Source organism: Puma concolor, chromosome C1, assembly GCF_028749965.1.
Source record: "Puma concolor isolate L17-30 chromosome C1, mPumCon1.1.hap2, whole genome shotgun sequence".
Classification (NCBI taxonomy): Eukaryota; Metazoa; Chordata; class Mammalia; order Carnivora; family Felidae; genus Puma; species Puma concolor.
Window position 1 is genome coordinate 152,497,101 of NC_141674.1, and position 27,584 is coordinate 152,524,684.

Below are 27,584 nucleotides of genomic sequence, written 5' to 3' on the forward strand. Positions count from 1 at the left end.
CTACAAGGAAGTTGTTTTGGGACACAGCCTCTCCTATTCCCCAAAACGGATACATCTAGGGTTGGCATTTCAAGGAATATGTGTGGGTTTTTCGTCATTTCTGCCACCTGCCACTTGCTAAAAGCAGGCATAAGATATACTAAAAAAAATGCATGGTGTTTTAAGCAAATTGTGTGTAGGTCAGCACTGATTTTGGGTGTGATTCCACTAAATGTATTCCATTCCCTTATTTCATTTCTAACTCACTTACATAAGACATTAAGATGATTTACAATATTTTTTGGCTGCAATTTCTCTATCTCAAAGGTATTCTGACACATTCGGCAATTTGCCATACAAAGGAAATTCAAGACAGCAAATGCAAGCCAGTCCATCTAAAATCCCCAAACTTCCTCATTCTATTTTAAATAGCCATATTTTATTTACTCTGATTAGTTGAGGAATATATAAAAACAGCATCAATAGGAACTGTTACCAAGGAGAATGGTTCATTCTATCTCATAAATGTGTATTTAATTTAACATATTTTCAGTAAATAGTTTTTACACCAAAGAAAATATTACATACACTTGAATTAGCAAGGGATACTTCTTTGATCTGTCAAATTGAGGAGGAAGAATCATCTTGTACCATAAAGCTTGGGAAAAAAAGAAAAATCTTTATTCCACTATATGTCATTATTTATTTTCTTTAATTACAACATAACATAAAATAAATTTATAACTAGTTAATTGTGAAGAATAGAGCATATGTTTTAAGTTGATTTTTACTGTGTATTTTTGTCAAATTTATAAATTACTAGAAATCTTGAGTTATTGTTTATCTAGAAGCACACATACTAAAATTAAAATCAGATAAACTTTTAAAAAATATCAGGGTCGAAGCGGAGCTATAGAAAAGTATCAGATCAACTCTATTTACAAACATATTAAAGACATTCTGTGAAACTCTATTATAGTAGTAAGATTGCTTGAATTAAGTTATTTTTAAAAAAAATTTTTTTTTCAACGTTTATTTATTTTTGGGACAGAGAGAGACAGAGCATGAACGGGGGAGGGGCAGAGAGAGAGGGAGACACAGAATCGGAAACAGGCTCCAGGCTCTGAGCCATCAGCCCAGAGCCCGACGCGGGGCTCGAACTCACGGACCGCGAGATCGTGACCTGGCTGAAGTCGGACGCTTAACCGACTGCGCCACCCAGGCGCCCCTTGAATTAAGTTATTTTAATATTGTAGTGTTTGGACTATAATATTTACCCTGTAATTTGTTTTTTAAAAGCAAGGTAAGTGTTCAGCTTCATATTTGTAAATGAGAAATTTTTATAAGATCTTACTAATTTCATCCACTTCAAGTTTCTTAATTTCTTCTTTAGGCAGCTGGATATTTTTCAAAGCATTTTCCAATTCCTTGTTTTCTTCCAGGATTTTAATTTCTTAAAAAATAAAATGCTCATTTTTAATTAGTAGCATTAACACAAGAAAATTCCTTTCTTAAAATTCCTTTGGTTTTAATATGGATAAAACTGAAACGGTATAAGGAACTGTGTAGCAAGTTTCATATTGCCAAGCATATTTTTAACCCAGCCTTTAAAGCAGGTATGAGTTTATGAAGACATCAATCATTGTCTCCTGTACTGATCCTTATGGCATCGCAACACATTTTGAGCAGAACCACAGAGACAGTAACGTTTATTCCCCGTGTTTTCCCATCTCCAACTTTTCTAACGTGAAACTATGTATGATCTGAGAAGGTGACTTTTTTATCATCTAAGAAAAAAAACAAGAAATACAATCTATATTGCTGGAATCTCAATTAAAATAATTGATTATGTAGTTACAAAGTTTGTTTTTAAAATTTTCAATGTGTAAAATCAAGTATTAGTTCTGTGATTTTTTAAAATACATGTTTATTTTTAATCTTTCCTGCTCTGCTTAAGTAATACACGATATTCTTCCTTTTTTTGTAATTGAACTATTGCACATTATATTCCTTCAGATCGTTTCCCTCAAGGTGGTTACATACCTTAGTAAAATAACAATATATAACACTATGCTCTCTTTCTGTCTTTCACCTTAAAAGATCTTCTTAAAAACTGCTGTTTATATGTGAAATTAATTCCGTTTCACACTTTAATCTTTGAAACTGAACAATCCATTGATCTCCTGAGGCTGTAGTTTGGTGATCTATGCAAATGGGTTTCTAGCAATAGAGGGCTTTTTGCAAGTTTGATTTTGAACTGGAATTGACACTGGCTATCTTCTAGAGAAAAGTTAGACTTTCATATGGCATGTGGAATTTGTAGATTTATTTTTTAAAAGAAGGTCTGGATGACTTCTGAGATATGGCAGGTTTTACAAAAGACATCCTGTGAACTTCTTGTTTTTGTGCCTTTTTAAAAAGTGGTCCTTGAAGATAGGGAACTGGAGGAGTACTTGTAACTACACTAAGTTTGCCAAACCACTTCCCTTGTAACTCTCAGTTTTCATATACTCATGGCATTTTGTTCCAACATGTTATATTTAATCTTAGAACAAGTATAGATGTTTTGGTATGAGTTGTATAAGATACATAATAAATTTCATTTTAACTTTGGATAATCCATCAGGAAAGAGATACTTGTGGCATCTTAAAAGCTAAAACTAGAAAAAAACCCAAAAAACAAAAAACAAATATACAATTCTAAGTACAATGGAGCCAATTCTTCATTCTCTTTGTGTGGGTTCTGTGTGTGGAGCTATTATGGATAAAGGGAATCCTGTGTGGAGTCACAGAGTGTGTTATAATTGCTTATTATTTCTTTTTATATTTTAGTTATTATTATATTTATTGTTTGCTTATTTATTTTTATCATTTTACCAACAGGTACTGGAAGATCATACCCAAGTGTTGGCAGGTTGGTTAGACTTTCACTTCTCCATTTGGCTAGCTGTTGAACTTACTGATTCAAGACTTATTGAATGCCAAGTTTAATTTATAAGCTTATTAATGCTCTATAGTGCAGAGAAGCATTTGTACATACGGTAACTTGGCAATTTTGCCCACCCCTTGGAGCAAAATGAGATTTCATAGGACTGTGGTTGGGGGATGCCGACTGGGCTTCTCTATGTGGCTTTGCATTAAAAGCCAATAATGTGGGAGGAGTGCTGCAGTCTAGACTGTACCTTTCAAACTTATTTCACTCATCATTGTATACGCAGTACCTAGTACATGATAGGTACGTAGGATGTGCTCTGTATTTTTTGTGGACTATTCATTATGATGAAATAAAAAAAGAAAAAGGATGGACCATGCAAGAAACTTTTGTTTCAATTGCATTAACTACTATATGTTGCGCATTAATTAAATTATGTGAGGAATCTGTGGAAAAGCTGATAAACGGGGTCATTCAATCAGTTGGGTAACCTGCTGTGCCCGAAGCAACTAAGCCTCAACTGGGCTACGTCAAGGGCCAACTCTTCTGGGTTTCTAAAGCACATGGTTGAGGTACTATGTTATTTTCAAATGGCCCGACCCCACTTTGCAGATAAAATGAAGCCACTGTACTGTTTTCTGCAACGTCTACAAACTTGCATACATTATATGAAATTGTATTAAATCACATTAGTAATTTCTTCATTCTTGGTCAGCACAATGCCAGGGATGAATCTCTGCACCTGTCTCTGGACTCCATCCATTTTCCCAACTCCTTGGGGACTCCCCTCCTTTATGTCTTCAACCCCTTTCGTCTCTTCGTTTCTTCCATCAGCATTTAACCACGCTCAAATGTTTATTATCTTTCAAAAACAAAATTGAACTTCTATCAACTGCTTCCAGCCATCATCCACCCCCCTCTCCCTCCTCTCCTCAGTCAGACCTATTGAAAATACTGTCTTTTTATCTACCTCCTCTGCAAGCCTAAACTTGCTTTATTCTGGCTGCCACCTGCACTGTTCTCTGAAAGTGCTCCGACCAAGACAATGCTAATTCCCTCTTGTTAAATTCATTGACTTAGAGCAGGTCTCACTTCACTCTCTGCAGCACTTGACACAGGTGGGCATTCCCTCTTTGCCCTCTTTGCCCTCCTCCCTGCCTTCTTTGATACCATATCCGCAAGGTTGTCCTCCTTCTGGTCCCTCTGTGTCTCCTTTACAGGGTCATTTTCCTCTTCCCATTTCTCATGTTGGTATTCTGCACAGTTTTATTCTAGGCTCCCTTTCTACTACCTCCGCCCACCCTCATTTTTCCTACTCTGCAGTCTCATCCACTTCCATGGCCTCAGTAACCATATATTTCGTAAAGTAATGACTTCGTGTTCCTCATCTTCAGTCCAAACTGATCCCATGATGTCCAGATTCAAAACTTTGCCACTCCAGTCAGCTCCACTTGGATATCGTCGCAGTGCCTCAAGCTCAACGTTAAAAATAAAACTCATCATCTCCACAAAAATATTCTCTCTGTTGTGAATCCCTCTTCCAGTAAAAAAACATCAATATCAATCCACTTGACCAAGCCAGACATCCAAGCAGAATTAATACCTCCTTCATATTTGTGGGTTTCCAGTTTGACGTATCTATCCTTATGAGACATTTCCAAACCCCTGAAACCCAGATGTGGTGCCCTGCTTATGTGCTTTCATGCTCTATTTCCTGTATCTGAATTCTCTACCCCACAGTATTGTCCATTCACATGTCTGCATTCCCCATTGATCTATAATTTCCTTGAGGAAAGGAAATCTACCTAATCTAATCCAGTCATATCTAATCCAGTATCTGTTCATTTTTAAGATCTAGTATCCAGCACAGTGCCTGGGTTATTGTGATAGGTGCTTAATAAATATATGTTGAATAAAGATTTCTGGCATGAAATGCAATGGAAAATGGGTAAAAACAAAACAAAAGAAAACAAAAGCTACAAATGAATAGAAGACACAGCATCAATTCCAAAAAGCAGCTCCAAGACGTATCTGGGAATTTATTAAAGATACAAATTCTCTAGCCCAGTCAAAGAGGTACTGAACTGGAATTTCTGGGGCGCGCCTGAAAGCTCAGGCCTTTATGATAAATATCTCTGGAGAATTTCATCGCTAGGCAAGTTTGCATAACTATGCTCTAAAAAAATTTGTGTTCTGTAGGAGAGTTAGAAAACATATAAATACATATGACAAATGAAAATGACATGAGCACTGCACCTGCTTTGTAAGTATTGGGAGAAGTAGTAACACTTTTGTATGCAGTACAGAAATCGATACCTGGCAGGAAGAGGAGAAGGATAATAAGAGAGTGGAAATTCATGCCCTGAGAAAAGGGAAGCTGACCTTTAACAGCCATGATAAAATGGAAATCATACATTTATGGGAATTTCCATTAAAGCAAAAGATTACAGATTTGAATGTAGTATTGCTTTAAAATGTCTCTTACTCAAGGTTGAATTGAGCCATATTGAGAAATACATTCACTTATTCTTAAAAGTATTTCATTATTAGCCACAAGGTTAAAAAAAAAAAAAAAACAACTTCAAAATGAAACTAAATTCACAGTCCCTGTATTACAATGCCTGTCCTGTCCAGAGCTCCTGAATTGACTCTGTTTTTCCTCATTACCATATTTTCACCTATTATACTTGAGCCATTGTGCTGGCAGCCAAACTAATCCCAAAACAGTCTCCTGACTTGTCATCAAAGCTGTTCAGGGATCAGGATCACAGGCACAAGTGCTCAAGTCCCTCATTGTCCCTTGTCTCCATCAACTTCGACCTAAAATGTCCTTTAATAGTAAATCAGAAGACAACGGGGAATTGCTGGGAGAGCACGGGGCAGTGACACACTTGGATAACTCCGCCGAGGGCAAAGACAGTCATCTTTGGTCTGTGAACCCTTTTTAACCTATATCATAAATACAGGATGGAGGAGGACGATCTTGATCATAGTTGAAGATGGGAAAAGCCTCTGAATTTCAGGGCTTTCATACGTAGCAACACTGTGATGTAGCTGTTAAAACAAAAAGCCAGCGTGATAGTCACTCTCTGCTTTGAACTGGACTTATATCTGGAATTTGTCTCCAGTTTGGGATGTTACAAAAAAAGCAGGAATTCTGATTTGGGAAGGAGGTTGTGCTAAATATCCTAACTGTCCTTCTAGTGCTAAGCTGCTGTGTTTTTTAGGGGGCCGATTGGGGAAGACAGTATGAATCCCTGTGATAACAACCCATCCGTGTTATGCCAGGTTCTTACTGCAAATAATTGTTAAATTTCATAGGGTCCAGTTTGACTCAAAGAATACCCAAATCTACATAACAATAGGCTTTATGATAACAAGACTCCATCACAGTCCCCGTGTTGGTGTGAGGAAAGTGTCTTGCTTCCTCTAGTGTGATGTCACCGACAGCTCAGGGTTTCTTTAGACAGCAGCATGCAAGAGAGCGTACCTTGATCAGTGCGACCGTCATGAAGGGTGGAAATGGGGAGGCCTGGGCCTGTGCACAGGATAAAAACAAACACATGCTTTAGCTTTTAAATAAACCCTGGGTTTCCAATAAGAACTGCTGGTCATCTTTGTGGTTAATGTCAGGCTCAACTTCATCTTTTAATTCTACAGCTATTTTTTTTCCCCCAGAGAGAAGAAAACATCACCTTGTAAGTTAAGTTTAACCTACACAAGAGATCAGAGCCCAGAGCTGAGATGTGAGAGAAGAGTCACCGGTGCGCTTTACCAGGAGGGATCCTGAATAGTTCAGGATCTAGTTACAGAAATGGACCCCAGAAACTGCTGTGGCAAATGGCCTTCTGAGAAGACACCATGCTGTATGAGCTACGTTAGCTAAGTCTCTATTATCCAATAACCTTCACCAGTACCCAGATAATACTTTCAGTCTGGCTTCTTGGTTCAATGCTCAGTAGAACTCAACATCTTTTTTCTATGTAATTAATAAATAAAGAAATAAATTTATCTAGAATCTGTTGCCTGTTCAAATTTGCTGTGGCAGGTCACATTCCCTGGGAAACAGACCCAGCAGGAGTTTTGTGGGGGAGCAGTTTTTCTGGGGTAGTATTAGGAGGGATGAGGCAGTGAGGGAAGGTGGGCTTCAGTGCAGTCAAAACACAAAACTCGGCCGACCCCCACAGGGAGCTCCGGAGCTGGATGGCCTGCAGAGTTGCCTTCATGTACCACCCGGGCTGGCTTTTACACAGAATGGAGTGGCCATTGGCTGTGGCAAGGCACGTCCCAGGGTGGGAGCTCAGCTGTGAGCTGTCAGCCGCTGGCACCCTCAGCAGCTGGCAGAATGAGGGGTTCAGTCCTGAGGTGGGAGGTTCTGGGTGGCACGTCAGTGTCCACTACATATTCCAGCATGGAACTCAGGGCCTCTGTGCAGAAACTGGCCATTTTAACAAGACCTACAAATAATTAAGCACTAATTTTCTCTCACTTGAGAGATAAAATAATATCCTCTTAAAGGATAAATTTGCTCAGGCAGTCAATGCGTTAAAAGAAACAACATGGAGGTTAGGGGTAGAGCTTCGTTGCACTTCTGACGCTTCTGCCTTCTTTTTGGAACATCATTCGGGTAGCACCCTGGATCCCAGGCAAGCAGAGGAGGGGGTGACCTTTTGATGAATTCTGAGAAGACCTAGATTTAAGTAACTCCTTCTTCTACGTTGTTCCTGGCATCGTTCTCCCTGCTTTTGTCGGGTCCTCAGTGTTCCAAATAGGATAGTGCCGGGCTCCGTGGGGGCAGCCAGTGGCTGTCCAGTCATACCCATATTTGTGTAATTGTAATTCTGAGGTACAATATTAGGAAGCTGTACACATTTAACCACATTTTCCAATTAACATTTACAAGTAATAAAGCTAAATAGTTTAATTTCCTTCTTGACCCTTCAGTCTAACTTGAGAGTGAGGAGAAGGGATACTATTTATTAGACTCCCTCAAAAAAACAACAATTCGTTATTGTGTGGAGTGCCAAAATTGTATAGAACTTAATTTCAGAGATTGTCATTTTGGCCAGCTTTTCTTCAAAGGTATTAGAAGGGACAAACGCATATTATATTTGTGGTCAGAATGTAAGGAAATGAAACATGAATCAGAATTTGTTGACTTTAGTCAACCAGCATCCATCCTATGGAATTTTCACGGGTATGCGGTTCCAGTAGTGACAACTAGCATATCTTTTCTGGCCAAATTATGACACTAAATAATAACTGACTGCCCTAGATACAAAAGACCTGAGCACAAATGACATAAAAGCATCAATTGTCTGGAATCCCCCCTTTGCATTACTTTTGTTCCATCAGCATCACGAAGAGGGTTTTCACCTATTTAATCCTATTCTCTGGGATTTACTCACCATCTCTCTTGGAGAGTTTGAAGTTACATAATGAGGCTTTACTCTTAGTCCTAAAGGGAAAGATTTCAAGGTTTTTCTTATGATGGCTCAGTGACTCATTTTACTGGAGCTTCAAAAACACCAGACGATGTGATGCTTCCCACACAGTATATTTTTTGCTAAATGGGAAATTACCATACTGCCGAGCAAGAGTGAGTGTGGAAAAGTCAGGCGATTCAAGTTCTAGAAAGGACTCTTCCACCAACTTTTGAGGAGAGCTTAGTCTTTGCTTCCTTATCTTTTCAGTGGGCACTCAGACTCGAGCAAACATTAGGAAGACAAACCGCTATAAAAAGTGGCATAGTGCTTTCAAAAAGGGTTGAAGCATTATGCAAATGCAGAACGCACATAAACACAAATGAGTGTATGCAAGTGTAGGGTCACTGATGTCTTTATCAGTAAATATATCGGCATAAGAAAAAGTTTTTTTGTTAGACTTCACAAAAGGCAGTAATGCTTGGATCTTCTTTCGTACCTATGTTCATTCAACAATTATGCATTATACATTATACATAATTATTATGCATTAGCCATTTTTCTTGGCCTTATGAATGTGAAGATTAAAGGAAAGCATCCTCTGCCTTCAGGAGAGAAAGACAAACAGATTACTCAGTAGAGTTAATTCAATGATACTACATGCCTGGCATGTAAGCTTTCAATATGTTTTGCATGAATACATAGCTTGGGTTGAAAAATGTTGCATATAATTTGACAAGGACATTTAATATATACCTTTAAGTACCATAACCACATTCAGCACATACGATTATGAACAACAATCTCTTGGCTTTTCAAAGATGTCATTGACCCAACATTTTGTGAAAATAGTTGTAACAAACCGACATCTTGTGCCATCTTACAGGGGGCATTTGGGGTAAAATGCTTATTCATTTCCGCAGTCAAATGAGTTGGGGCTCTGGTTCAGGGGCGAGATGACTGGAGTGAGGAGAATGGCATGTCAGGGAAGCCTTCCTTCTGGGAAGTAAAGAACCTGGGGTCTTCTGCAACTGCTCAGGGATCTCCATCGGGCAAAGATTCCTTTTGTTCTCTGAGCTGCCTTCCACTGGGAGTTGATACCAGAAAGAGCTGAGTGGTGTGCATTTTGTAATAACATCTTCTGTTTGCTGTTCCCCACCAGAGAAACTCAGGGATTTAATTATGGGGATGGGACAGAGAATGGAAAAGTAGGTATTTCTCAAGTCCATTTTCCAAATCTCCATGACCCCAACATATTTCATTGATCTACTGATGCCCAACCTGACCTGTTTCATTGCTTTTCATATGTTCAAGATATAGCTAAGATGTTATGCATAAAATATTTTGTATAGAAATGATTAGCTAAATGTACACATGACCTAAAAAACCACGAAGTATTTAGTGTATTTAATTACCCATGACTTTTTAACATTTGAATGAATTCTTATGTTTCCCAAATTTAGAAAGGGCATTCTGGGTGACAAACTTTATTTTCCATCCTCGCTGAAACTGTACTTCAAAGAATTATTGGCCTCCAAGGGAAGGAACTCAGGTTTCTAGGACGTTATTCTTCCTCCTGGCTATAAGAGTTTGACATTTTCCAGGCAAATGGGGCCGAAGTCCGGCAGCCATTTTTAACACAGAATGCTTCTTTTAATACTATTGCTCGAGTCTTGCTGCAATAGCTGCTAGATGGTGTTTGCATACAACTAGATGGTGCTGTGGCAGGTGGCGGGTAAGAGCTTGGGATTTACAGTCAATAGATCCTTGGTCCCATCCTAACTCTGATGCTTGCCAGCAGTGCAGACATTTTGCAAGCTATTCTATTTCCTCAACTGCGAAAAAAAAAAGAGATAATAATGCTCTCCTATCTTCTTTTCATTCTTTTCCGCCATAAGCATCAGGTCAGATAACATAGGTAAGATCCCCTCCCATAAAGGTACTTGATAACCCGTAGTTAAGATCGGCTAGAGGATAGTGGTGATGAAGGCGACCCCACTGGCAGTGATGTGGTAGAGTTCGTGTTGGGTCCATTACCTACCATAGCAGACAAGTGCATAGTACTTGGCGTAGTCACTGAAACTTGCTGTGTAATATTGGCACCTTTCTTTCCTTAGATGGCAAGTAATGCACTTTTTGCTTGGAGGATAGCTTCCAATGCTAATTCTAGAGGAAAATGAAAATAAAACTAAGCTGAAATTTTGAGATTGTATTTATCAAAATGTACTACTCCATGTAAAATGACTAATTTACATATTGACATCAAACCCACTCTATTTTTCTCTTGCCAATATCATTTAAAGTGAAGGGGAATTACAGTATTTTGATGTAGCCTGATTTTCAATCATCTTTGCTTGAAGGGGCACCAGACTTGAGGGAGAAGCCCCCCCAGTTTCTCTGGGGTGGGAGAAATACCTAACACCTTGAATGGAAGTGAGGTAACCACTTCCCATAGCCATTCATCTCTCACATCTTACAAAGTGGTTGGCAATGCATAGTTCTTCATCTTTCCATCTCTCTTTTTGTACTCCCATGTAAAACATGCAAGGAAATCTGGCAGTCTCACCAAGAAAAGGGTCGCTGTTCTTATCATATATCTGGAAGGGGAAATTAGTAATAAGCAAATTGGAAATAAAAAAAAAACACAGTTTTTAAGTGCCTCCTGTGCCTTTCATTCTTTTCAGAAGGAAGTTTTGGTTCAGAGAAGCTCTTCCTGGGAATGCTTCCCTACCGGCATTCTTACATAAGCCAACATGGACCTACACCCTCTCCCCAGTAGAACCTTCTGCGTGGCTCCTGAAGGAGGTGGTTGGTTTTAATATACAGACTCCAAGACCTTACCCCAAACATTCAGAATCAGAATCTCATTTGGGGCAGACTAGATGGTATGATGCCAACATGGGTCAGGGTCAGAATCTGTTGTGACTGGTAAGATAATCTGTGGCTGCTGCAGTGTTCTTTCTGCTGCTGCCCTTGATCTTGCCTTGGACATGGTAGAGGGGAGCCAGGGACGTTGCTGGCACCATAGAGGGATTCTCCCCAACAGATAAGAAGTCATGATACAGGAAGGAGCAGAGAAATGCAGCAGAGGGAAAATTTCTTATTTCCTTGGTTACAATCTGCATTCATGTTCACATTTTGGTGTAATCTTGGAAATATTAAGTAGGCAGTTAACAGTAAGGGGATTAGGTCAGCATGCCCAGGTACAAATTCTGGCTATAACAGTATTGCCTGCCTCCTGAAGTTGTAGGGATTCAACAAAATTACATATGTAAAGCAGATAAAAACATGCCTGGCATATAGCAGATTATCAGCCCATGGTAGCTATGCTTTTTACTTCTACATCAGAAAGGGCTGTTGAGGGCACCATTCATTTTTTCTCCCTTTCTAAAAATGTTTAGTGGGGCGAGGCCACCATTCCATTTGTCAAGGGGACAATTGGGCCAACTTAAACACTAATTTAGGAAGAGAGAGGAATTTTCTCCAATCCTAATAGGCTTATGCCAAGGTGAACCATGTTAAAAGAAATCACACAATATGGGAGTCAATGCCATACCTGGTACACAATAGGGACTTAATTAGTGTCTGCTAAGTGAATGAACATCGTCAATTACCTCTAAATTTAGTTGAAGTATTTAGTATCATGTTTTTATCAGCATTAGAATTCCTTGGCTTTTCTTTCTGAAGACATTTTGAGTTAGCTAATATTTGGGGGGTGTATATTTTATACTGATGTGGGGTACAGTATGCTCCAAATGTTTTACCTTAATTCATATATTATTTTTATTGCATTTATGCTTTAAAGATATTCTATGTATCCAAAGGACTCTGACATATTTTCATTCAAATTAATGTATACAAATACTAGAATGAATTGACATAAATTACCTATAGATATTTCTTCTTCCAGGGTAGCCTTCAAATTCATTGCTAGAATAAAACCTGAAATACATTCAGAAGCTATTAGATAAATATTTATAACTAAATGGTGATAGAATTTTTAGTACTAATAAACAATGTAGTCCAATGTTCATCTAATGAAACTATATTAATTGGCACTTATGTAGATAAATCATTGCTGGTTATTAACTTATTTTTAAATGTCTATTTATTTTTGAGACAGAGAGAGAGAGAGAGAGAGAGAATGAGTGAGGGAGGGGCAGACAGAGGGGGCATAGAGGATCTGAAGTGGGCTTTGTGCTGACAGCAGAGAGCCTGAGGTGGGGCTCGAACTCATGAACGATGAGATCATGACCTGAGCCAAAGTTGGATGCTTAAGTGACTGAGCCACCCAGGTGCCCCAGTCATTGCTGTTTATAACACTGAATTTTATATACTTACTCTGACTTTCAAATCATAGGAGGATTAAAGTGTGCCAAATATTCTTTTTTTATTATAGGTATATTATATTCTGACTCATTATTTATGAGTTATACAAAATAAGCTAGGATATTGATTAATATCACCCCCTTCCTTACCATGATAAAGTTTACTGGTTTCTCTATGTTATATTATTTAATTCTGTTTGTGATTCTGAAGATATTTTGGATTTGTTTTATAGAAGCCCTGACAGAGAAGTTTGTTATAAATCCAGAAACGTATCCACACTACGACACAACACAAAGGGGCATGTTGATTTACCCAGATGCAAAAGAAGTCACAAGAGAACATACTTGTTACTTAAGTATCTGGGTCCCAGTTCTAACCTGTCTTAATATAGCCATGAAGTGGGAAATCCAATTTAGTGGCATGATTTTCACTCCTCTGAGTTCATCTGAATATCACGAAGAAACCGCCTTTTTTTTTTTTTCCTTCAAGAAGAGCCTAATAGACTGTAGAAAGTTAGGTTTAATTACCAATTTTTAATTCTTGAGGCTGTTCAGTGGCTCAGGTACTACCATATGTTCACTGTCATAAAAACCTTGTTACCCGCAAGTAAAAAGAAAAGGTAACAGAATGCCAATCACTCCTAGGATTAAACGTATCTTCTGACCCAGCATTTTTCTACATGACTTTACTGATCTCAACGGACTCTGATAGACTGATGGTCACTTGCACTTGCCTTCCCCCACATCATCTCAAACTACTAGTGAATAAAATACTCAGTATCTTTTCCAAACAGCACCACCCTCCCCCCACCCTCCCACAGCTTTCTTGTTCTGTCAAAGGCTTCAAGATTGATTACCTTCATCTGACACTTGAAGCAGAATCCAGTTTGCCTTGCCTTTCCCTTTTCCTTCACTGCCACGAAGTCACCAGTCTTGTTCAACCTCCATCTGTCTTTATGGTCTATCTACCCTTCCTCTCACTCACTTAACTAATATTTACAGAATTCCAGCTATGTGTCAGGCACTATGTCAAGTGCTAAGGACACACAAAGAAAGGAGGTGTAGCTTTTTCCTCAAAGAGTCCATATTTTATTGCCACTATTCTAATTTAGGTCTCTATCATTGCAGGCCTGGATTATGACCATAGCTGGGTCTCCCTGACTTTGGTTTCCCCTGAAGCCCTAACCCTGTTATGTCTGAAATTTGCCATCCACGTTTATCTCGTCACTCTTCTTACGCTGGTGATTGTAATGGCTGCTCCATATAATGTTCAAACTCCTTTGTCAAATGTTCCAAGAGTGCCATAAATCGACAATTGGTTTCCGACATGTTTTTATCCAGTGAGCCTGGACTAATGATTCCCCTTCTTTGCTCTTAGAATTACAGATAATGACAGGCAGGTTATAAGAAAGCACCCTGGATTTGGACTTTATTAGAAGCAAGGGAAAGAAACTGTACATTCTTGACTAGAGAAGTTTGATCATAAATGATTATTTTAAGATGATTTATTTAGATAGCACACAGGATGGACTGAGGAAAGAACTGGAAGGAAGAAGTCCCATGTTGAGATCACAATAAGAACCTTAGATTTAATATGTGTTAGGTTTGAATCCTAGTTCTGCTACTAATTAAATATGCAGTCTTGGCCATGTTAATTTCCAAGGATCAGCTTTCTCATCTGTATAACCAGGGTAATTGTTTCTACTTTACAGTATATGGTATGAAGTAATTGCTCAAAAAACGATAGCTGGGGAGCCTGGGTGGCTCAGTTGATTAAGCATCTGACTCCTGACTTTGGCTCAGGTCAGGATCTCATGGTTCATGAGTTCAAGCCCCACGTTGGACTCTGTGTTGAGAGCACAGATCCGGCTTGGGATTCTCCCTCTCTCTCTGTCTCTCCCCCCTGGCGCTCTCTCTCCCTCTCTCTCTTTCTCTCTCTCTCTCAAAAGAAGTAAATAAACTTTTTTTTAAAGATAGCTGTTGTAGATAATAATCTTAAACTTCTATAACAGTGAATCACTACAAAAAACTTTCTGTATCTATGGGCTGCCCTTCATGGACTTTTGAAGCTTGCTCATTTCTTCAAGTGCTAAAGAGTAAAATTTGTGTTTAAAAGTCGTTATTATTTCTAAAATTTTATACTTTTAATGTAATTATCTACCAAGTATCAGAAGAGAAGTGACTGCTGACTAAATATTCTTTCCTAAAAGAAATCATGTTAACTATTAAAGAATACACAATTTTAATGAAACCACAGCTGTCTGAACTACACTACAGAGTAAGTAACAAAAAATGCTTTTAACTAAGAGGTGGTACAGTATCATTTGTGGGTCCATCAGTGCCAATTAAAACCTGAATGGTGCATCATGCTTCATGCAATACTTACAGTGAATCCTGTGTTACTCTGAATATATTTATGGCCTCCCACTTGCCACTTGTAATTTGAATAGCATTTTCCTATAAAAAGACAAACATTATGTTGTGTGAAGCTGAGCGTTATTTGAGCAACCTCAACTGAATGATCTTTGAGGAGATAAATCTTGGAAGGAACATACCACAGTGTCTTTGATATAGTGAATATGTTTGTAGCCATCCTTGTCGCTAAATATTTTGTAGTATGAAATGGCATCATAGCTGAAAACTGGTGTTGAAACAAAGAACTGAAAGAAATGAACAGAGGTTATGTTCAAAAGACAAGCCAAACTAAAACTATAGAATTTTTTATAAGCAGTGGATAGTTCATGATTATCGGAACCAGAATGTCCTGCCTCCCCTAGTGTCCATCAACCACATCTCAAATGCCATTCTTTCAGTTAGACAGCTTTTCTAGTAATTCTAACAGGCATTTGCACATTCCAACTGCTGCTTAATTGCTACTACATGCCCCTCTGTTTATAATGTTTAATTTGATTGAATGTCTATGCTTGGAGACACTGTGGTTTGGAACAGAGTTAAGAGAATCATAAATGAATGTTGCCATGTAGCCAAGTCTAACTTCAAAATGTGGTATTTGACCAAAGCGTGACTCATGAAGGCTGATAGTTTTTTTGAGTTTTGATTTGTCGGATGCCAAGCACCTAATGCCAGTGATTCAATGAAGACATTTTAGAGATGAAAATATCATGCCCTGCTAGTTACAGTTTTTCATGATGGAAAGAAACTTCTAGACCCAGGACAAGCAAGTAGGAGGTTTGCTCCTTGAGCTCAGGGAGCGAAGCAGACCTCATTACCCATCTCTGACCTCTTCCCAGGGTCGCTACTGGTCATTTACTGGGAACTGGTGAATGACCTAAGGAGGCCCTGACACTCAGCAAACCATACTTTCATATCCTTCATGGTATAGATAACTAAAATCCTGCAAAAGTCCTCAGACCAAATTTTAGTTAGTAGTTTCTCCCATAAAAAAAAATAGCCTTGGGGCGCCTGGGTGGCTCAGGTCATGATCTCAAGTTCTTTCATGTGTTCAAGCCCCATGTCCGGCTCCCTGCTGTCAATGTGGAGCCCACCTCGGGTCCTGTGTGTGTGTCTCTCTCTCTGTGCCCCTCCCTCGCTTGTGTTGTGTGTGTGTGTGTGTGTGTGTGTGTGTGTCAAAAACAAATAAACATAAAAAATTAAAAATATATATCCTTATCTTACATTTGTCAGCTTCTTTTTTCCTGGCCGTTGGGTTATAAAAGGAAGGTAAAATGGTAAAATAGCTATGTGAGGATAGAGCTACTCTACATCACGGCCAGTAGATACTCCCACAAATAATCCCAAGCCAGCTCTCTCTAGCTGGAAGTGTTTCCACACAACAAGGAATCAAGATGTTTAACTCCTTCAGAATTGACCAAGCAACAACAACCAAACTATCAGTATCTTTTAGTTGCTGTAGGCCTTTTGAGTGATGGTTTTTGACCAAATTGATGATTATGATTGCATGCTATTAAAATGTAACTTATTCGATGCGGTGTCTGTAGTGATCTGGGTAGGGTTCTCCAAAATTTACGTGAACCCAGAACCTCAGAATGTGACTATTATGGACTGTTTGTGTCTCCTTAAAACTCATATTTTGGGGGCGCCTGGGTGGCGCAGTCGGTTAAGCGTCCGACTTCAGCCAGGTCACGATCTCGCGGTCCGTGAGTTCGAGCCCCGCGTCAGGCTCTGGGCTGATGGCTCGGAGCCTGGAGCCTGTTTCCGATTCTGTGTCTCCCTCTCTCTCTGCCCCTCCCCCGTTCATGCTCTGTCTCTCTCTGTCCCCAAAATAAATAAACGTTGAAAAAAAAATTAAAAAAAAAAAACCTCATATTTTGAAACCCTAATATGAATTAGGGCTAGTATTAGAAGTGGGACATTGGGCAGGTAATTAGGATTAGATGAGGTCGTAAGGGTAGAGCCTTATGGGATTAGTGCCCTCTACGAATCACCAGAGAGCTTGCTTCCCTTGCTCTGCTCTCCATCACTTGAGGATACAAGAAGTTGGTGGTCTCCAACCCAGAACAGAACTCTCACGAGAACCCAACCATGCTGGCACCCTGGTCTAAGGCCTTCAGCCTCCAGAAGTGTGAGAAATCAATTTCTGTTGTTTTTAAGCCACTCAGTCTATGGCACTTTGTCATAACAGCTCAAATGAAGGAAGATAATGACCTTATTTGCAGATATAATCAAAGTAAGAATTGAGATGTGACCATATTGGATTTGAGTGGGCCCCAAATCCAATGAATGGTGTCCTCATAAAAAGAGGGGGTACAAAGAAACACAGAGGGACACAGGGAAGAAGGCTTCATGGATGGGAGCAGAGATTGGGGAGATGGCTACAAGCCAATGGAGTCCTGCCAAGAGCCACCAGGAGGTGGAAGAGGAGAGGGAGTATTCTTCCTTGGAGGCTTCAGAGGGAGCAGGACCATGCTGACACCTTGACTTTGGGCTTACAGCCTCCAGGATGGCGACACAATGGATTTCTATTGTTTTAAGCCACCAGGTTTGTGGTGATTTGTCACATTGATCCCAGGAAACTAATACCCTGTCCTAAGTCTTATCACTTTGGCATAGAATGGATGCCTTTCACAAAATGAAAAAATGGGATAAGGAGAAACTGCTGTCTCCTTCCATGGTTCCTTTATGAGTTTCATTAATAATAAGACCAGCCTTGGTAGGATTCTGTGTATTGAGACTTGTGCCTCTAAATAAAATTAAGAGTGAATTGAGTGAAAAAGAGGCCCAGGGAAAAGAAATTCTGGTTTGCAATTTTGTGGATGGAATTTTGTTAGTATAAGTCTGACAAGCCATTGTTTCATTTGAGAATGAAGCTTTGCCTTCTCAGACAAATGATGATATCCTTACTTACTAGTAACCACTTTCCAATGCCTCCCTCTCACTCCTTAGGGTGAAGACAAAAAACTGGCTGTGCATTGTTTTTACCACTAAAATGGAACCAGGGTCACAAAATATTTTAAGATGCCAGAGTAAAAACATAGTCTCCTCACACCTCTGGTTAGTAAGGAACTTTAAAAAAGGTTTTGTTCTGGATTAAAACTTAAAACTTTCATTTTCATTGAAAAAAAAAAAAGGGCAGAGTGTTTGAAGATCTTAGAATCAGGCAAACAGGAAGACTATCTCCGCTAAGCAAAGAATGTTATCTTCTCCCCTTTTATTGCGCACACTGAGGACAGCTGCTTTAGATGAACAGGTAACTTGGGTGAGCTAAAGAGAGTGTGAAATATTTCCGCATTCACTTTCCCAGAGCTAGCTCCATAATGCATCCTGAGTTAAATGCGTCTTGCATCAAGTTACACCTGGACCCTAGAAAGCACAGGTAACTAGGTGGTCCTCAGTTTTAACAAGGCCTCTTCACAGTCTCTTTATCATCTTAGATTTTCTGATAAATTACTCACCTCTATGTGCAAAGCCATTTAAACTGTTTTACTTGGAAGGTGAGATTATTTACCACCTGATAATTTCTTGCCATGGTTGGTAAACAACCCAAGGTCCTAGATATCAGAGGCTGATGCCTAAGCTGAGTCCACGTTCGATGAAAAGCAGACTTCCAAGCATCAAGCAGAAAACTCGTTTTTCCGGCAACCAATTCAGCCAACTTTATTTGTGAAATAAGGAAATAAAGGCTTACGTAAAAGTCAAAAAAAAACCCACAAGCTCATTTTTCTGAACAAAGGGGTTTTACTGACAGCAAAGGGAGGGGCCGTATTGCTTAATTATTTTAAAATAATTTAAATGCAGCATTGTAGTCTATGCTTTTAGTGTTTGTTCTCCAAATTTTACTGATTCAATACTACATTCTTTGGTTAAATAGTTCTTTTTGTGGGTTCCCTACAGGGCAAAAAGAAATTTGTTTAAAGTGAACTCATGGTTTGTTATTTTTCTGATCAAATACCAAAGGAGATATTAGGCTACATCCCCCAAATTAAGACACTTGACTATCTCATGCTGGAGGAGAGAGAGTGATAGGTAAAGTTCTATTTGCTAGTTCCGTGCCCTGCACCGTAACAGGTCCATTGCTTTTAGCAAGTCCTTCAATCTTTTCTGATTCACAGGTGATTTCCAAAGGTGTTTTTCAGTTCAAATCTCCTTAATAAAATCTAAAGGAACAACTTCTCCAATATCACTCTTTAATTTTATACTGATATGACTAGCCTGTACACTTTCTCTAAAAAGTTCATAGATATTACTTGAACAAATGTCTGAAAGGTTATTTCATACTCCTAGGTTTTTTTCTGGGTAATTTTATTAAGTCACTGATTTGATTATAGGTCAAAGGAAGCTATCCAGCACATTATGACATATGACTTATAAGCATATGAAGCTATGGCCTGACTTTCAAAAGACATGTCAAAGCTTGTAAAATCTAATGACTTCTTCAAAGCAGCTGCCTTGGGAGAGTGTGAACTTACTCCTGAAAGCTATCACTACAAAGAATTTTTGACAATACCTCTTTGGGTATTTAGAAAGTTTACTGACTATTTTAAATTTTAAGAGATTGAGATGAATACATTAAAAGATGATTTTTTTCCAATAGAATTCCAAAGCTACAGATGTTAAAATGATCTAGCACATAATCATATGTTGCAGATCCATAATACATTATTCACTAGATTTACTTTGGCATCATTTTTTATTTAATGTAGGGATCTCATCTTCCCTCAAAGGATGTGTATGTGCCTCCACTGAGGGTATTTAAAGCAAGGCTCTACAGCTTTAGAAGGCAATTAATCAATTAATTAATTAATCCACTCTGCTCATGTTTGCTGAGATTACAAGGTTGGTGCTATACAGATTATAAAAATTGATAAGATACAAATGTTGACTCCAAGTTGCTTATAAATAAGAGATTTCAAAAGATGCAATCTAAAATATTTCAGAGTGTTTTGAACGCATGCAGCATTTTCAGAATAAATGTGCATGGATTCCAAAGATCACGTCTTTGAGAAGATTGTTGGTATCCTTGTTTATGTATTTGTAAAATCATGTCACTCATAATATTCTGCAGTAACTCTAGCTATATTATCATCACGGAGAATACAAGCAAAGGAAGTCTTAAAGTATTCTTTGCCTCCAATCTTTACTGGAAATTTTATAATGAGAGTGAACTCATAGATTAATTTCCCCTTTCCTCAAGTTTTCAAACAATGATCTAGGCATTGTCTTTTTGGAAGATGAGCTATGGATTGACCAAGATTCCAAAAATTTAGAAAATTCTGTCCTTCCACTGAATACTGCTGATTTTTCTTATGTTATTTAGTACAGTGGCAAAGAGTTCTTATGTTATTTAGAACTGAGATATCTTTAACTAAAGACAGAGTAAATATATGTAAGCTAAAATTGCTAACTCCAGAAAAATGTACAAGGAGTTTTTGACATCTGAAGATTTTTACTTTGCAATTTACCTTCTTTCTACCCATCTTAACTTTGAATTTTTATGAGTTATCATCTTACAATTAACTCTGAAGTCTTTATTGTCCTTGTATCATGGGTTAATGTGTTAAGCCAGGTCCTAAGGGTCTTCTTTTTCTTTGCTTGTGCTACTCAGAGAAACTGTGTTTTGTTTTGTTTTTTTAAATCCAAATGCTAGTTGAATTCAATCATGTATTTGTAATAAATGGCAGCATCCATGCAACATTCACTTGGTCTCTGTCCTATTTTATATTCTTCAAATAGAATATTGTACACAATTGATAACTTTGTAAATCATGATTTTTTTTACGCTAAAAATTCTTACAAATCACTGAAGAAGCCTATCCAAAAAACCTAGTGATCACAAACCATAACAAAATATACGATTTCCTATTTGATACCACTTAAACACTGGAAACGAATACATAATTCATTTATTCATTTCAGTTTATATGAAATTGAATAAGAGGCAGATTGTGTTTAAATTACTATGAATACCCAATGTATTTGGTTTTTCTGGATTCAACTGGCTAGTAAGTATTATTTTAAGTCGATCACGAATTGTAATTGCTTTTGAAAAAGAGCCTTTATTTTGTTTAATAAGAATATTAATTATGAATATCAGAGAGTCAGTTGAAAAAGTTAAGGTTGTGACATGAGGACTATGATTTGTTCTCAATAGAATTTTAAATATATAGACATTAATTGTCTGGCACAAAACTGCTGAAGGATCCCTACCTCTGTGTTTTTTTTACCTTGGTGTTTTTTCTATGACACGAGTAGTGTCAGTTTGGATACATTTAAAAAAGTCCTTTGATGGCTGAGAATCTGTGAAGTGTCATTAAAATATAAGGAAAAGATAGCAAAACCATACTCCACCAGCCCATCCAGTTCTGCTTTCTTCTATATGCTCCTGGGTCTAAAAGAAAGAAAGATCACGTCAAGCACACTATTAGGAGAACAGTTTTTCCTAAACAAAATCTGGGCATTTGAACCTGTTAAGCTGCCCACTCAGAGTGTACCATTGCTAATAGCCTAACTTCATACTTGAATTTAAGATGACCGTATTCAACATCTTATACATCAACACTATTGCATATACATGAGCAATCTAAGGGATGGATCTTACTGAAAACCTTTAATAATTCTGGTTGAATTTTCCATGAGGCAGTGCCTGGAATTATTTCATTTATGGAAGCTGAGCACAACCCAAGCACTTGGTGTCGTATAGTTTAAAAAGCCATTTCAGTGGTGTCTGGGTGGCTCAGTCAGTTAAGTATCTGACTCTTGGTTTCAGCTCAGTTGTGATCCCATGGTTTGTGGGTTCGAGCCCCCCAGGTCTGCTGACAACACAGAACCTGGCTTGGGATTTCTCTCTCTCCCGTTCCCTTTGCCCCTCCCTCCACTCGCATGCCCACTCTCACTCTATCCTATTCCAAAAATAAACAAATAAACATTTTTTTAAAAAAGCATTTCACAGTGGAGTTTAGGTTAAATTTTTTTTCTTTTCTTAATCTTATTAAGTAGGTAGGAATCTTAAAATGTGCACAGAATCTTATTTTGGTGTACATTTTAGGATAGTATAATCATTTGTTGATCAAAATTTAGTGGGCATAAAAGGATGAACAGGCTTTCCTAGACAAATAATTAGAGAAAGATCATTCTAGGTGAAATGAACAGCACAGAGACCAGGCCAGCTTAGTAGACCACAGGGATGGTTCCATATGGCTGAGTGGAAGGTGACTATGGAAAAGAGTTCAAGAGGAAGGAAGATGTTTGGGTATCAGAATGATCTTGGAGAAACTTTTATGCCACCCTAGGAAGTTTAGATTCCCCTTCTAGACGAGCCCTTTGAAGGAGTTCAAAGTCACAATTTGGAAAATATAATTGTGAACATGATACAGAGAATGGATTATAAGTCAGCAAGATAGAAAGAGGCAGAGAGATCAATTGGAAGGCTACTGGAATGTTTGGGAAAAAGGATGATAAAGGCCTTAATCTAGGTATGGATAGCAAATATGGATCAGAGAAGATGTAGCCAGAGATATTTAAAAGTTAAAATCCTCAGAATAAATTTGAGGGCAAATGGTAACCAAAACCTCTGGTACAGATAAAAATTGCCTAAAGAGTAAGTTGAGAGTTATGGTAGAGACTAGAAGATTATTAGCAATCATTTTCTCTGTTTGCTAAGACTATAGATAGGCTACTTTTCCCAGGCCTATTTCCAGTAAGATGTGGTCATGTGATAAATTCTAACCAATGGTGTGTGAGCAGAAGTGACTCATTCTACGTCTAGGCCTGACCTATATAAACCTATTATATGTGATCTTCCATTCTCTTTTCCATCCCCCAGTGGGATGTTGGTGATCAGGTTTGAATAACCTTGGACTAGCTTTGGAAGTCACTAGATGAAGACAGCACAAATGCCATCAACCTGGATCCTAGAGTGACTGTGCAGAGCAGAGCATCCCAACAATTAAAATTTCCCACAAACCTGGACTCAGTATTAGGTGGTTACATGAATGTGTAAAAATTTTCTTTCTTCTTTTTTAAAAAAATTATTTATTTACTTTTGAGAGAGAGAGAGAGAGAAAAAACACAAGTGGGGGAGGGGCAGAGAGAGAGGGAGACACAGAATCTGAAGCAGGCCCCAGGCTCTGAGCTGTCAGTGCAGAGCCGGATGTGGGGCTGGAACTCACAAGCCATGATGACATCATGACCTGAGTTGAAGTCAGATGCTTAACAGACTGAGCCACCCAGGCGCCCCCCAAAATTTCTATTGTATTAATTGTATTGTATTGTATTGTATTGTATTGTAGTATTGTATTGTAGTATTGTAATAATAAGAAGGGTCTTATTGGTGTTCTAGCAGTTAGCCTACCTTACAAACACATTAATTTGGAGATTAGTAAGATTTATAGAGAAATCATAAAAAGAAGAGCTGAAAACAAAAAGTCAGTGAAGTAGAAAGGGAACCATGAGAGAAGGTACTGTCATAAAAAGCAAGGGAATAATAAATTTTAAGGCACAGCTTTGTTGTCTAACACGACACTTTGCCGTTCTTATCTGAAAATGTGTTCCATGTATTTATCAAATTATTTTGAAACAGAGGTTGCTTTGAAATCCTAAGGTTAATTAAACCTGGTATTCTAAATTTAATCACTGTTTTGGGCCGTAAAGTTAAAGTTTATATCCAAGGAATTCCACATCTCCTTGAATAAGCATCTTTTATATTCTGTCAGTTTAGATTAAAGTTGACCCTGATTTTTATAAATTAGAATTTCAGATTCCAAAGCAATTACTGTTTTTAAATGCCTAGTTTTAAGAACTAAAATCTTAGTCTAAATGACTGATCTTACAGTTTAAAAGTAATAAGTAAAATCAACAATTCCTAATACCTAGATTCAATAAAAACATTGAAGATATATTCATCCCAAGCTGATTTATCAGATGAATGGTTTCTAATTAACTACCACAATCAAGTTTATTCTTTTTTCTCCCCCTATGGTACTGCATTGAAGCCAAAATCTTTGTTTTGTATAGCAAAATATAAATAAGATATAAAAAAAAGCTTCTAGCATATTCCATCAAAATTAGTCAAGCTTCTTACAGAGTAGTGATTTAAAAAAATATTTTTAGCCCAAGTAATGTTGACTATAATAGTCCTGATATATTTCCAAATAGATTCATATGACTCTTTTCTTGCAAAACATAGTGTCCTAATTTCAAGAAGGAATTTAGTGATTTACTTTGATTCCTCTGTGCTTTTTTTCTTGCTTGATAAAAAAAGGTTTATTCTATATTTGGTTTAATGAAACATGTCTTCATAATTAGAAGTCTTATGAAATGTATCCATCAAATTTCCTATTTAAAGAAAACATTTTGTGTGTCTGAGTCTCTAATAGGAGTACTTATGAACAGGCTCATTTTAAAGCTTTTAGATTGGTGGAGTACTTTTCTAACGCATTAATTTAACAGATTATGTTTGGATTTGAACAATAGAAACAATTAAAACTCAACAATAAATCTGTGCTTAATTTTCAAGTTTTCCCTTCCTAAAATTAGCACAGTATTTCTATTGTATTAACCCACTGAATTACTGCAAGATAACAGGATAGCAGGATAGTTTGACCTGATATTTCATGTCATATTCTCAATTATCTGCTTTTAAATTTTACAATGGGAATGTTTGGCTTTCTTTTGATGACATCAATTTCCTTCAAAATTTCTATTTTTCTATTTTTACATTGAATAGACATAACACTGTTGGCATTTTTCTGTTTTATTTTTTTATCTATTTCTTTTTTTTTTTTTTAATGTTTATTTATTTTTGAGAGAGACAGAGACATAATGTGAGTGGGTTGGGGCAGTGAGAGAGGGAGACAACAGAATCTGAAACAGGCTCCAGGCTCTGAGCTGTCAGCACAGAGCCCAACGCGGGGCTCAAACTCATGAGCCACGAGATCATGACCGGAACCGAAGTTGGACACTAAGCCGACTGAGCCACCCAGGCGCCCCTCTGTTTTGTTTTAAGTAGAATATATCTATTTCCCTAAAGACCCATCTTATCTTCTCATCTTCATTATTTTGGGTTTTGTTGACTACCAATCTTATATTCTCAAAAGGATGGAATTTCATCCTAACTCAGAACCAGATACCTTATTTTTCCAATATTACGTTGTTTCATTTAGTCTTTTTCTCCATTCAGTTTCAATGTTAAAGTCATTCAAGAAAACAAGGAGTCTATTACTTATTTAATAAAAATAATGGACTGTGAATAAAGGGTTGTTTTTGTTTTGTTTTGTTTTGTTTTGTTTTGCAAAGCAATCAAGAGTTGAATGCAGTAATTCTGGCTTTATAATACAAAATGTTAGCGATAAATAAGTCCTCCCTCATACACTTTCATCTTCAGAAATACACCTCTGTGGGTTTAATATGACCTACCTTTGGACAATCCCATGTCTGCCAGCCTTCTCTGAAATCACATATAGACAGAACTGAAACATTCTGGATTCTTTTCAGCCACTGGAAACATATTCGTTCATCAGTAACCCATGTGAGCCAACTGAAATAATAATCACTGCAAATAAACCAAAACAACAGTCACTACCATAAACCAGTATGATGTCAAATAATTTCTCAAGTTCTGTTTTCTCAAGGATGTATTTTGTTATTATGAAATATCTATTCCATAGATAAAGAAGGTAGAACTTTCCCTTCTCTTCAGAGAAAGTTTAAATATACTTGCTGACCCTTAAACAATATCTATAAGAGAGTTGGTTCATCTAATGGAATTATTTTATATTCGAGCTTTCTCCTCATTTTGGACTTTTATATCTTGGGAAACATTTTAAGACATGAGGCCAAAGCTATTGGTCAATATAGAGGGGGGAAAAGCATTAAACTGGTTATTTTGCATGAGTAGACTCAATTTTTCACTTTTTAAGTGGTTGAGAGAGAGCCAAGTGTGATAAATGCCCATCTTTCTCTCCAGGCAGTTTGTATTAGAGGCCTCGTTTTAACTGTGACCAGGGTCAGGGGCTGAAATTCAGGTTTAGTATCATAATCAGAGATGATGTACACTAAGTAACTCCTCTATCAGTGCTTGGCACATAGTTGGTGTCAATGAATGGCAGCAACTATCACTCGGCTCTGAGAATGAACCTATAGATGGAGAACATCAATGTAAATAAACCACAGAATTCTGGACATTGATATAAAAGAAATCACAGAACTGGAAGGGTCTCTGTCTCAGATTCTGGTTTTACCTCCTAGTAGTTCTACTACGTAAGGCTATTTACTTGACATATCTGTGCCCCTGGTTCTTTATCAAATGGGAATAACAGTATTACCAAATGTAGAGCTTGCTGTAGAATTGGCTGAGTGTGCTTAAAGTTCGTGAGAATTCTGCCTGCTCCATGGTAAGTGCTGAGAAAATGTTAGCTATTACTATTAAATTGTTAGTATTTTACAGATGCTCCTCTTGACTCCTTATACAGTACCCTTTCTATCATTCCATTTGCTTCCTAAGGAGAATGACAGTAGAAAGAAAGAAAGAAAGAAAGAAAGAAAGAAAGAAAGAAAGAGAAAGAAAGATGTATTTAGTCTAAGTTCCCATCAACTAGATTGGTGGTAGTTGGGGGAAGTAATGGATCATCTCCCCAAATAAAGCCATTTTAAATTATCCAAGAGGGGCGCCTGGGTGGCTCAGTCAGTTGAGCGCCCGGCTTTGGCTCAGGTTTTTGAGTTCGAGCCCCGCGTCGGGCTCTGTGCTGACAGCTTGGAGCCTGGAGCCTGTTTCGGATTCTGTGTCTCCCTCTCTCTCTGCTCCTCCCCTGCTCGTGCTCTTTCTCTTTCACTCTCTCTCTCTCTCTCAAAAATAAATAAACATTAAAAAACATTTAAATTATCCAAGAGTAGATTCACCCTGGCAAGGCCCCACTGACGCCTCTGCTGAGGTTCTCTTTCCTGTCAGTGATCAATCATTCTGCCCTGGCCGGCTCTCCTGCAAGGGGCAGCATGCCCTGTTAGGGTTTGGGAAGTAGTGAGGAGGCCCACCAGGCTGGGTGTGGGCGGCCTCTTACCTTGATCTGCTTCAACCATAATGACCACAGAGGACTGATGGAGGGTTGGAAGGGTTGCTACAATCAGAACTAATCAGACAGGATCTACATATGGCCCCAAGCTGGGGGAGTGAGACTGATTCATGTCCCTGTCTCCTTACAGTGAATCCCAAACAGATAATTGTACAACCAGATAATTGTGAATAGACTGCATCCTAGTAAAAATTGCTAATATTTGGAGAGGGTTGGCCTCTTGTTAGTCATGCATATGTGATCAAACATGATCTATAAACCCTGGGCTTGAGAGAACATAGACCAGACTTGAAACAAGACAGGCTGAGAACATATATGAATTTTATTATTTGCCCGCTGATCCCGAGTTTACATTCACACGTCTGAGGGGAGTATCACTTAGATTGATCGCTCTGATCATCCTTACATGTGTGAAAGGGGCTGACACTTTAAAATCAAT

At 38.1% G+C, this 27,584-nt stretch overlaps 1 protein-coding gene across 2 annotated transcripts in view; it reads right to left on the reverse strand.

Moving 5' to 3' along the window:
- The window catches only part of FAP (fibroblast activation protein alpha), a 75,330-nt gene that overhangs the window by 17,299 nt on the left and 30,447 nt on the right, over nt 1-27,584 (reverse strand). For both annotated transcript variants that reach the window (XM_025935024.2, XM_086718753.1), the window contains 9 exons: nt 25,494-25,629; nt 21,424-21,468; nt 15,218-15,322; nt 15,049-15,119; nt 12,223-12,276; nt 10,376-10,500; nt 6,402-6,449; nt 1,334-1,432; nt 568-637 (listed from right to left, as the gene is read on the reverse strand). In XM_025935024.2, coding sequence (XP_025790809.2) covers nt 568-637; nt 1,334-1,432; nt 6,402-6,449; nt 10,376-10,500; nt 12,223-12,276; nt 15,049-15,119; nt 15,218-15,322; nt 21,424-21,468; nt 25,494-25,629 — 753 coding nt within the window. The remainder of the gene's footprint in view (nt 1-567; nt 638-1,333; nt 1,433-6,401; nt 6,450-10,375; nt 10,501-12,222; nt 12,277-15,048; nt 15,120-15,217; nt 15,323-21,423; nt 21,469-25,493; nt 25,630-27,584) is intronic.